A 12,107-nucleotide genomic window follows, 5' to 3' on the forward strand; every position below is an offset into this window, starting at 1 on the left:
ACAGCTCTGCAGTGCTCAGCACCCCAAGTTCTCCACACTGTGTCACTAAGGAGCCCCCATTTGCCTCAGGCTCCCTCCCTTCCCGGGCCTGGGCCCCATCTGAGAAGGGGGCTCTGAGCCCCTAGCCTGAGTCCCTATCATTCAAAGCACCCTGGGCCAAGGCTGGCTCCAGCTGCCCAGGCTTTTAGACTTGCAGGTGTTACACTTGAGCCTAACTCCTATTTACACTGCACACTCAGGCTTCCTGCCTGCCCCTAAGAGGTAACCTTTTCCTGTGCCCTGCTCCTTGTCATGCTGCCTGCATGGTACCAGCCAGCCCTGGACTGAAACCTCCACAAACCTTGAGCTGAAATGAACCTTTCCTGCTTTTTTCCACCAACAAGAAGCTCTGATTGGCAAGGGTTGCCAAGAGTTGGGCTGGGGGGAGAGAGTTCATCAGGAGGGTACTCCCCACCAAGGATCCACAGGCTGCCAGGGGTTCCAGGAAGAAACATTCTCTACCCAGGTGCTTCCTGGGCTTTTCCCCTCTCACTCTCAAGCTGTTATGAGCACCCTCACACTCATCCTCAACTCAGGCCAGAGTAAATCCTCCTTTTCTATGGTTTTGTGTGTAGCAGTCTTTTCTGCTGCCAATGCAACATGCTACAGAGTACTTTACCTCAAAACCAACACGCAAAAACCAAAAAAGAAACTTCTAAACGTGTAGAGTAAGAAGAGGTGACAAGAATTAGCAGGTAGTGACTCAATAGGTGAAAAAGGACAGGTTGTGAGATCCTAGGGTAGGTGAGGAGGGGGAACTGCTGTTGGGCAGGGTAGGAACGGACAGGCTTGAGAGGGATAAGGAGTGGGCTTTGGGTGGAAGCCAGGGATGGGGTCAGAGTGCCCCAGACTGTGGGGATGAGATGAGAGGAAAAGATGGGGACCATGGTGGGGAATGGATGACTCTAAGTATTGTTGTGTCCAAGGCAAACCAAGTAATAAGAGTCATAAACGGTAGCAGAGAGTCTTTTGTTTGTTTGTTTTTCTTATTGTTGTTTTGACAAGACCTGCTGCTACCAGCAGCCACTACTGTGTTGCTGGGTTTCCCTTTTGTAAAAGGTCAATTTTATTGCAGTTTTCTGGCCCCTATGCATTATACATGCTGTTCTTTTAGAGATGGAAAAATGCTTTCTTAGGCTGCAGGTGGACTAATATGCAAACCTGAGGGAGATGAGATACCTAGATGTCATGGTCTTAGAGCTAATATGCAAGAACAGATCACATTTCTGATAGTATTTTCATGCAGTGGTAGGAATGAATGTTTTCTGTCACAAAAGAAAAATGAACACAGAGCTTTAGGTAGCCAACAGAGGTGATTTGATCTAAAACTGAAAAGCATCAGCCAAACATTTCCTTTATTTTTATTTTTATTTTTTATTTTATTTTATTTTTATTTTTATTTTTTTTTCTCTTCCTAGTTAAAAGCCACAAACAAAAACCCTTTACTTGCAGCACGGAAATTTCCCTGTGGATTTCTTGCTTCCTCAGCAAGTGTGGTGGCCCTGTGACATACTCGAGATGCAAATCCAAGTGCTGCAGGATTTGAAAAGTGCTTGAAGGCAGCTGATGCAACAGGGAAAGTTCTTGCCAGTGTCCCCTTGCCGTCAGGAGCCATGTTCGGCCCCTAGAGTGAGGGAACCTGAAGATCAAAATCAGGGACTGAAGACAGCAGAATGGCAAGATGGGAACTTGATGTCGCCTACTTCTAGGTTGCTTTTTTTTTTTTTTTTTTTGTCTTTTTCTTTTTTATCGGTACCGGGGATCGACCTCACAACTGGCTGCTTGCAAGGCAGGCACTTATGCCACTGAGCTAAACCTCTAGCACCTAGGTTGCTTTTATGAAGGGGAAATTTTCTCATTTATCTTAGTTTTGCTGTTACCTGTAACAGAACGTATGTTTAAAAGATAAAATATAGAGGAAAGCATGAATGAAAACTGACCTGAAGTGGTAGAAAAACCTATTGAATTAAAGAATTTCTATAGGGTATAGGTGGCTACAGAATGCTAAAAGTGCCCAGAGAAATACTATGGACTTTGTAGAGTAAGTGTATCAAGGAGACATTGGTTCAAAGGCCAAAATGAACCTCTGTAATGGGTTAATAACTGGTGGTCACCTTGTAACACCCATCTGAACTGCACCAGCGAAGTGCTGCATGTGGAAGGCCCACCTGAGGATTGTTGCTAACAGCCTCAGAGCAGAACTGGAGCAGAAGATGGTGCACTGTGGATTCTCCTGCACAAGCCTGGCAAGCTGGCTTTCCAGGTGTGAACTGAGCTGTTTTCATCACCTGAGGAGCTCTGATCCTTGCTATCACTAAAGATGGCTGTGGTTCTTTTCAGGGAAGCTCTGTCTTTGGTCCTCACATTGAGCATGGCTTCCTGCCTCCAGTTTAGATCCTCAGGCCTCTGGCACAGATCCTTCATCCCACTGGTGCAGACTTTCTAGCTTCCACTACCGAGACGTGGGCCTCCCCAGTGCAGCTCCTTGATGCAGACTTACATGAGACTTTATGGACTGAAGGCCTTCAGTTGGACTCTTAGAGGACATTACCCTGGACTGGAAGTCTTACACTGCTTGTTGGCAAGATATTGCCTTGGGATCCTGGCCATGAGAAGGATTCTTTGACTCTCTAGTGTGTGGACCAATTCCCCACACTATATTACTTGTGACTCTTTAAGTTTTTCCTGGTATGAATGGGACTGTTTTAGTCATCGGAGGAGTTGGGTTCTCACTGCCCTTAAAGATGGCTGTGTTTCCTTTCAGAGGAAATGTGAGAGTGTGCACACACCTGCACCCTCAGCACTCTGGAAAGTGGAGGCAAAAGGACTGCAAATTTCCATGCAGCCTGGGCCACTGTACTGCTTGCTTTTATCCTCGCTGTCTACCAGTGCACCCCAGCATCCTCTGGGGACCCGGAAGCTCACCTTCCACCTCCCCAGTAACAGCAGTGTTATTTCAAATGCAACACAGGCCAGTGTGCAACACAGCTCCACAGAGTCTGCTTTCCTTCACCTGGGCTGTTGATGGCTTGGGGAGGAGGAGTTTGGAACATATTCGGGCTGCAAAGCCTGAGGTTTCCTGATAACAAGGTTCACCACTAGTGGAGAGGGGTTGACTTTGAGCTATAAACAGAGGAAGCTCTTGGTTGGCGCTGACCAGAGCTACTCACCTCTACCCTGCTGTGTCTCACTGTGAAGGAAAGAAATCATGAAGTCAAATATACACTTTCTCTCATGTGTTCCACACATTGCCATCAAAGCTTAGAAGACATGAGGATCTGGGAAATGCAGGAGTTCATGCATGAACGCCTATGTGGCTAGTCTGGGCAGCCCACCCTTCAGCCACCTCTAAAGCTGGACCTGCCCTGAGTAGAATCAAATGAAGTGTAGGAAGCACCCATCTCCCTTCCCATTAGGATCTTGAAAGCCCCAGCATGCTGAGCCTGGCTACAAGCTAAAATGATCTCGACTCCACTACAATAATAGAGCAAGGCCCATTTCTGGTCCCACTGTTTTAATCTCACTGTTCTTCTTGTCCCCACCTCCTTCCATCCTGGAGTGGATACGTGGATGCCCCAGTCTGGAAAGAGTATGACCCTGATGTACAGAAGTCCTGTCTTCTTTCTCAGGGGCTTCTGTATGTCTTAATCCAACATAAATGGTCTGAGGCCTAGGCCTGGGGAAACCTCAGAGGCCTTGAGAATCCTGATAGCTATGAGGAGCCAGGACTCTCCTCTGCTGGCTCTAAGGAAAGCTGTCTCCAGGAAAATGTTTTTGGGAGGAGCTAGGTGAGCAGATGAAGGGCAGAGCTGGAAGGAGGTCAGCTGCATGGAGATCTGGGTGAGGAACAGAAAGGCTTGAGGTGTGTGTGGGGCCTGAGGGTCCTGAAGATGCCAGTGCAGGTTTCCAGTATGGAAAATGGGGTGAATTTTCCGAAACTAGCAAGCAGTTTCCCATCAGGAAAAGGCAGCCTGGCTTCCTCCCATGGGACAGGCCCAGAACATTGCACACCAGTGTGATTAGTGACAGAAATGTAGGTGTTGTGTTCCCTAGAATGCACTGTAGCAGTCACTACAAACCAAGGATTCTGGTCATTGTGGAAAGAGTTACACGGAGGGTCCATCCTAAACCAGGGCCACAGAAAGTGCCAGTGAGGTCCCTCTGACTCCAGGGTATATTGGACATATTCTTTGCAGTCACTTAACCCCACCTGTTGTCAGATCCCAGTCTGGAAGCTCGGGAAGGCCGCTGGAGCTTCTTGAGTCACACTTCTGCTCTAGACCACTGGGGACAAGCAGGGTTTGGTCCATCCAGCCCTTGAACCACTGCTCTTTTTGCGCCTTCTTGAACTGAGTCTCAAGGCTGGGGAGCATTTAGAGGCAGTGGAAATTTCAAGTGTTCCAGCCATGATTTTCTGGGATCATACAGTTTTTTCAGTCACCAGCAGAGGGAAGGAAACAGGAAATTACACAGCCTGTGGACTATCACAAGCCACAGAAAATCCCTGAGGGTTGAAGGAAGCTTATTATGAATGGAACTCCAAAGACACTGATGCAGCAGGGTCCCTTATCAGCAAATGTACCCCTCTGGTTTAGGGGCAGCCAGGCTTAGTTCAACAAACCAGGTCCCCAGAAATGCAAGAGCTACTACTCTTCTCCCGCTACACCAGCAATCCTTCTCCTGACCTCCGAAGGGACTCCAGAAATCTTGAGGGCACAACTTCCCCTCAGGAACTGGAGAGGTCCTTGGTCTGTCTGTGAGGCCCACAGCCAGTGACCAAAGAGGTCAGTATGGCCAGTCCTCTCAGTCGATGCGCCAGATGTGATGGCAAGGTGAGACACCCAAACACCACCCCAGATTTGGAGGAAGATTTATTTACATTAATGAACACTGTTTGGTATCATTCCCAAACTATGAAGCCCTGATCTCTGGTGGTCTGGGGTTCATATGAGATAAGCAAGCAAACAGTGCACAGGCAGAATGGCTTGTTAATGGGGGACTGGTTTATACAATGTGCATCTCAGTGACCAGCTGATTCTAAGAGTCAGGAGCAACCACAACTAGAAAAGGAAGCATTCCCTGGGCAACTAACAAACTGAAGTACACTGCCTGGGGCGGGGCACTGTGTGCCACAGCTCCACTAAGCTTTTTCGGCTAGGGACTTAGTTTTAAGATAGTGCTCCAAGCCAAATTCTCTGTGGTCATCCCAACAGGTGCACGGTCATCAAGACACTCACAGATGCCAGTCCAAAAACAAAAAGTAAATGCAGGAATAAATAATACACCAAGCATTTCTGTATACATCTGTTGTTCTTCAGAGCCTGTTTGCCCCGTGTTTTATACCCAAAGAAATGAATGTTGATAACACCTCTCCTGCTTATGTATGTTTGATTTGAGAGATAATAAAATCCAAAAAAACAAAAGAGAAAAAAGCCAATCAAGACAAAGCAGCAAAATTGGTACAGAACTTCAGTGCAGGGTACTAGGAAAACAATGATAGCTATCATAGTATATCTTGTTATCTTCACAATAGTTGTCCATGCCATCGGGTAGAGCAAAATCAAACCAAAGCCAAAATGGACTAAAACCAATCGAAACAGAATACTGAATAAAGCAAATCAATTAATCAGAACAAAGTAAAACAGTAAGACCAATATTGGATTTCAAAGACAAGATAGAAGGAAATCCCTCATATTTGCTATCTTGCATACTGTCATCCTCCCAAGAGATGCTCAGAATGCTTGTCCACCAAAAAAGAAATGCATTTAGTCGCTTTATGGACCTTAGTTGCTATGAACTCAGCCTGTCCTCTGAAACAGTGGATTTCTTACTGGGGCCAAGGAGTAGGTGGGTTACGGGGTTTAATTATCAGCCCATGCATTGTTATTGCCTGTGCCTCTTGTGAGCCTGCTGTGCTCTTTTATTCTCATGAACCTGTTTGATTCATGTTTTGGTTTACAACAAGAGCACCTGCATATGAGAACCAGAGGTGTCCTCTCACATGCTGTATGATGATTTTCCTCATGCCTCCGGTCCCTACCAGGGGCCAAAATGCTGCATCCAGTGCAGCTCTTGAGTTTCCTGTGGGAAGAATGGTGAGGATGAAGAAAGGAAGATACAAGTCAGAATGCAGAAAGCCGAGCTGGGGTGCAGCCTCCTCTCCTGGTGGGAGAAAAATAGTTGCACTCAGATCAAAGTCAGTGGAAACCCCTCTGCCTAACAACTTGTTCATCTAGCTCATCTTGGGCGCCTTAGGGTTACGGTTAGGCTAGTTCATGGATGTGGCTAAATATCATTGTTCAAAAATAAATATTCAGTTCAATATTTCTCTTGTCCTTAGAGTTCGCCCAGTCAGCACTGCTGACCACAGTTAGATTGATAAATATCATTACTGAAAAATAAATATTTAATTAAAAATATTTCTCCTGTCTTGAGAGTTGGCTCTGTCAGCACTGCTGAACACAGGTAGATCGGCATGAGTGGAGATGAAGGGCTGTCACTTCACCCGCGATGATGTGGCCCTGCTGCCTGTATTGCTTATCCTCCAGCAGGCCAGCCAGGGTTTGTCCTTCTCATGTTAGAAGCACCAAAGACAGCAAAGGGAGACACAAATGGCCTCTCAAGGGCACAGTGAGAACTGGCGTGTAGTCACTTTCTTATATTAGCTGGAGCAAGGCACCTGCCTGAGCCCACTGTCCAGAGAGTGGGCTGGAGGGCACGGGAAATTTATGTGACAGCAGATGTGCACAAAGAAACAGTGAAGAATTGGAGTCATCTTTGTAAACGATCATGCTTTGTAGGGCGACAGTTCTTTCTTCATTGTCACAGCTGGCTTTTAGTTTACAACAAGAGCACCTGCATATGAGAATGAGAGAAAGGAAAAAAGTGACAATAAATACAAATATCATATGCAAACATGTGAAAACCACTTTATACCAGTTTTCTCACTGGTTTCGCTCCAACCAAGAGAATGAGTTCCAGGACTCACATAACTAATCTGAGATGAGCAGTTTTTTTCTTGAAAAAAATTTCTCATTTTTCATTTCTGGTGAGAGGTGGTTGGTCTTGGAAAGATTTCACTATGACAAGGCCATAAGTAACTAAGAAAAACTGTATCACCTAGAACCATTTTAAGCAGTGGCGCTATAGCACAGTGGCAGTGTCTGCCAGCATGCTAGGCAATAGGAGAAAAAGTAAAATAGAACCATTTTGGCATACACATTCACCCTGTGGGTCTGTAACCTGAAGCTGTGGCCCTTGCTATTTGGGCGGCACACAAGGATTCCATGTAGAAACATGGAAGCTGAAAAGTATCTGGACCGAGCCAGGGAAAGCTGGTGGTGGTTCATCCAGCTGAAACATGAAGTAGACATGAGAAAGGGAATAACCTTCTCTCTGCTCTGTGCTCTGCGTGTGTGTGAGAACCATGCAGCCAGCACATAGTTCAAAACCTGGGTCTGCGCTCACATGATCAGGTTCAATTCACAGTGACACTTGCATTGTACAGAGACAAAGGAAGGTCCACAGTGCATCTTCCCAGTGTCATAAACCAACACATATTGACCCCACAGCAATACAAATCAAGAGGATTAGGTTAAGCACACCAAGAGCCTTCAAACCACACACAAAACTTCCAACGCACCAGCCCCAACCTTCAGAGTTGCCTGACCCTGCCCACTGATCATGATTCTGAGGTCTTGGAGCAAAGTCCAAAACAAAAGACTGGGCTCCTCTTTCAGAGCCTGCTATGGCTTGTGTCTAGATGTCCCCCTTAAGCTTCATGTGATTATTAGCTGGGGTTTTTCCAGAAGTGCCTGGATCTCGCATATCCGATTTATTCATGGTTCAATGCTGGGACTAAGGGTGTATAATCACTAAATCAGTTCACTGATTGATTTGACACTCCATAATCCAAGAAGAAGAATGAAAAAAAAAAAAAGCCGCTAAGCTGTCTTGTTGCTCTTGCTACATTCTGCCTGTCATGATCTGTGTTTGTCTGCCAAGCCACCTTCCTCGGAGCCAGCCAATTATGCACTGAAGCCTTGACAAACTGTGAGCGAAATAAATCTTGCCCCCTTTAACTTTGACAATCAAGTATTTTGTCTCAGCAACTAAAAAAGTAAGACAGTGCACCATACCTTGTTCCAGTATATTAAAATTCACTATTAAAGTCAGTAAGATAGGAAGAGCAAGGATCCAGATGGAATCTATCTTCTTAGATGCTGCAGAAAAAACGAGAACCAGAGTAAGGAGCAACCAGTGGCAAGAGCGTAAGACAACGCACAGCAAATTACTCCTGCTAGCATCGAGGAGCTTTGTGCCCCTTTCCTGTCAAGAGATCCCAGCACAACTTCAAGCCACAGGACTTGGCATCCCCTTTCCTATCACACACATCTCCACTCTCTGAGTACAGGAAGTCTCCAACTAATGAACACTTGGGTTGTGAACTTTTACATATATAAACAGACCTCATGCTGTGAACAACACAGGTGGGAATAAATTGTGGTCAGGAGTAGCTCATGTGTGTCTGCTGGACATCAGTACCACGGTGAGGGGGGAGGACTGCTAGGAGTGCAGGTTGTTGCAAGTCCAGTTGTTGTTCTGCACTCTACCACCATGTTAGGGTAAGAGTAAAAGGAGAAATAGTACATTTATCAAATTTGTGTGTTTGGGTTTGGGTTTTTGTGCTTTGCACTGTACATTGCTATCAAAGGTGTATACTGTTTATTTTGTGAGATTTACAAATGGGTCTGACTTAGGAACTCTATCTCAGAACTAAAATGCTTCAAGTCAGCAACTTACTGTACAGAATGCTTATGTCAGAAAGCAGGTAGCATTAAACCCCACACACCACACACATGTGTCATACATATCCTCCCAGCTTGCAGAGCCTGCTGTCTCTTACCACTTACCTCTATACCATTCAGACAGAGCCCTCCTTCCATCCACACGAAGCGTATTTTGGGGTCACACTCTCTGGGGGCCACACCTGTCTTGCACACAGTGCCCACACACATAGCCCAGCTTTTGTTTGAGAACAACCCACTTCTCTTTAGTATCACCCAAGGTCCAGTCTGGCCTATTCCATTCACATCCCTCAGGGCTTCAAGCTGTCTCTGCAACATTCATTTCATCAGTGGAGTCCTGCCCACTCAACAGGAGAGATAAGAACTGGGCAACCAACTTAGGAGCCCCAAAACCCCAGCCTGCAGGAGGTTTTAGTAGGAGTCATATTATCGAAGGATCAGGTATATCAGCAGAGAGCCATGGGGATTCGTAGGGTTACCCTCCTATGGCTCCTCATCTTGGGACAGAGCCTAGTAAGGACTATATGTTTGGACTCTGTCAGATCATAGCATCTAGTGGGCCTGGAGTCTGAATGAAAGAGGTGCTGGTCCTCAGCCCCCACAGCCCTTATTATCAGGGGACAGAGGCACAATCCTGTGCCCTTTTTCCTAGCAGGTGACAAGTGTCCCATTCTACATCACAAGGACCTTCCAGATACCTAAAACTGTCATGAGCTGGCCCGTAGACCAATTTCCACCTGATGACTACTACCACCCCTGAATAGGGACTTAACTCACATTGCTGTTCAACTGAGACAGACCCGGCTTGTTCCATTAGCCCAAGTTTACTGTTTTCCCCCATCAAACACTGACGAAGACTTTAGACTACTCAGGGACCAAGGAGCAGAAGGAAGAAATGTGTGAGAAGACACTTCTCACAGGCAGAATGCACTTCAACCTCAGGGAGGTGTGCAAGGATATGTGGCTCACTACCACACCAGGTAGATGCTCCCATTGTCTTCCAGAGAGGCAGTGGGTTCCAAGCAGCTGGGGGTGTTAAACAGACCACTCTCATTCTTCATGATGGGATCAGTACTGGTGTCTGTGGAAGTCCGTTGGTATTGGGGACCCTTGTTGGTCAGCTTCTCCCTGAGATGTTACAGGTTTCCAGGCAGAACTCATTGGACTGACACACAGGTGTATGTCTTTACCTTTTCCCATGTTTCCCTCCGGAAATGCTCTGCTGGTTTGCTCATCTGCCAAAGAAAAAGAAGTCACAGTGTTGCACTCAGTGCGAGTTCTCCTTTATCACTCCCACATCAGGCTAACTGGCTTCTCCCACCCCTAAACATTTACATCTCTTCTACCACAGCCAGGCAGGACAGGCAATATCAGCACCCACTCCTTTCAAGGATGTACACTCAGTGGCAGAAATAATGCCTCAACCATGCTAAGCAATAAGCTGAAGGGTTACTGAGATGCCACAGCACACTGGGAATTTCTGGATGGTGGGTATAAACTAGCTGGTCACCAATTTGATATCTGCCCTGTTAGACTTCAGCAAGTGTAAACAAGGTCATTGGAGTCTGGTTCAAGTTTGGCATCTGGCTGGGGGTCCTGGGACCCAGCAGGGTGTTGCCACACGGTGACCTTGATTCTCATGCTAATCTTCAGTTGCACACAACACATTCAGGTTGAAAGGTTCATCACCAACTCCTACTGCAGGTAGGTGTGCCCACAGGAACCTAGGGTCTGCTCACTCTGGATATAATGAGGGAAGATAAAAGCACCTACCAGGAAGTAGTTTTACATAAGAACAGTGAGATTCTCTTGAAAGAGTAGACAAATAAATCAATAGAAATAGACACACACCAATGTGTTCAACTCATCTTTGCCCAAGGAGCCAAGGTGATAACTGAGCAGGAACACCCCAAATCAATCAAGGAATGGTGCTGGGAAATTCAGCGTTCCTATGCAAACAATGCACATGGAATTTGGATACAGACTGATATTCTACAGTGATTAATTCAAAGTGAATCATAGATTTAGATAAACACAGAAGACAATAAAATGTACTAAGCAAATACAGGAGAAAATCCAGTGGCCTTGAATTTGGTGATGCCCTTTTTTTTTTTGGTGATGCACTTTTAAACACAGGGTAAAGGCTGCAGAGGTCGCCTGTGAGAGTGCAAAGCCTGGCATGCGTGAGGCTCTGACTCTAATTGCAGCAGTGCCAAAAGACAAAGTTATGGAGTAAAAAGCCAAAACATGAACCATGAAAGAAAACATGAAAGAAAAAGTAGGGAATTTGAAACTCAGTAAAATTAAGAACTTCAGGGCTGGGGATTTAGCCCAGTGGCATAAGCACCTGCCTGGCAAGCCTGAGGTCATGAGTTCGATCCCTGGTACCTCAAAAAAAATAAATAAATTAAGAACTTCTAGAGGACATGTGGTACTCTAGAGAGGACATTAGTACAAATAGAGAATATTAAGTAAAAGCTAAAAGACTCTTACGGACTTTATTAGATGGGACTCTATCACACAGGTGCATTAAATTAACAAATTGAGCTGTTAATGACAGGTAATGGGGCAGAGACAGTAATATGGGATCCTTCTGCACTATCTTTTTGGTGTTGTTGCTTCGTTAACTTTTTAAGTGTCTTTCATGCTGAGGATTGAACTCAGGACTTGCAGCTTGCTACACAAGTGTTCTACCACTGACCTAAGCCCCCAGGCCCTCTCTGGACAATCTTAAGAATCTTAACTTTTTTAAAAAGCCAGTTATTTCAGGGTTTCTGTAACCTGCAAAATAAATGAACTGTAATTAACATACGTCTGCACCTCCAGTATTAAACAAGGCTAGGGTTGCAGCTCAGCAGCACAAGCACCTGCAAGCGCAAGGTCCTGAGCTTGATGCCTGGTACAAAAACATAATAGAGCCCCAAAATTCAACACTCTATGATGGAGGGTTTGAAATGCTACTTTCCTGCTATATGGTCACCTTTAGGTCCCTCTAACATCCACATGGCCTCCCAGAGATCTTACTATTTCTGAATTGAGCTATGTAGTGATACATCTGTTAAAAAAAATAACAAAGAAAACCCCATGAAAACAGCTCTCCTATGAAGAATTCCAAATAAATCATGGAGCTACTGCCTCCCATAGGGAAAGGTGTGCACCTACTACAGTGGGGTAACACACAGTGACTTCCTCTCAAGGACCAGAGCACAGAAGCCTAGAGCAAGAGTAACTTAACAGTGAAGCAGCCAGGCACACAGGACT

The 12,107-nt window shown here is 45.7% G+C and overlaps 1 protein-coding gene across 3 annotated transcripts in view; it reads right to left on the reverse strand.

Annotated features, from left to right (window-relative positions):
* Positions 1-12,107, reverse strand: part of LOC106026732 (natural cytotoxicity triggering receptor 3 ligand 1-like) — a 38,143-nt gene that overhangs the window by 20,014 nt on the left and 6,022 nt on the right. Inside the window, exons 3-5 of one of the 3 annotated variants that reach the window (XM_063251800.1) lie at positions 10,037-10,081; positions 8,178-8,261; positions 4,896-6,894 (exon numbers count right to left, since the gene is read on the reverse strand). The exons of 1 other annotated variant lie outside the window; for it this stretch is intronic. In XM_063251800.1, the coding sequence (XP_063107870.1) occupies positions 6,875-6,894; positions 8,178-8,261; positions 10,037-10,081 (149 nt within the window). In that variant the 3' untranslated portion in view covers positions 4,896-6,874. Of the gene's footprint in view, positions 1-4,895; positions 6,895-8,177; positions 8,262-10,036; positions 10,082-12,107 lie in introns of those variants that run through there. One more of the 3 variants, XM_063251801.1, reaches the window with a different exon arrangement.

Source organism: Cavia porcellus, unplaced genomic scaffold, assembly GCF_034190915.1.
Source record: "Cavia porcellus strain 051 isolate PalLab524CR breed Dunkin Hartley unplaced genomic scaffold, mCavPor4.1 scaffold_6, whole genome shotgun sequence".
NCBI classification, from domain to species: Eukaryota; Metazoa; Chordata; class Mammalia; order Rodentia; family Caviidae; genus Cavia; species Cavia porcellus.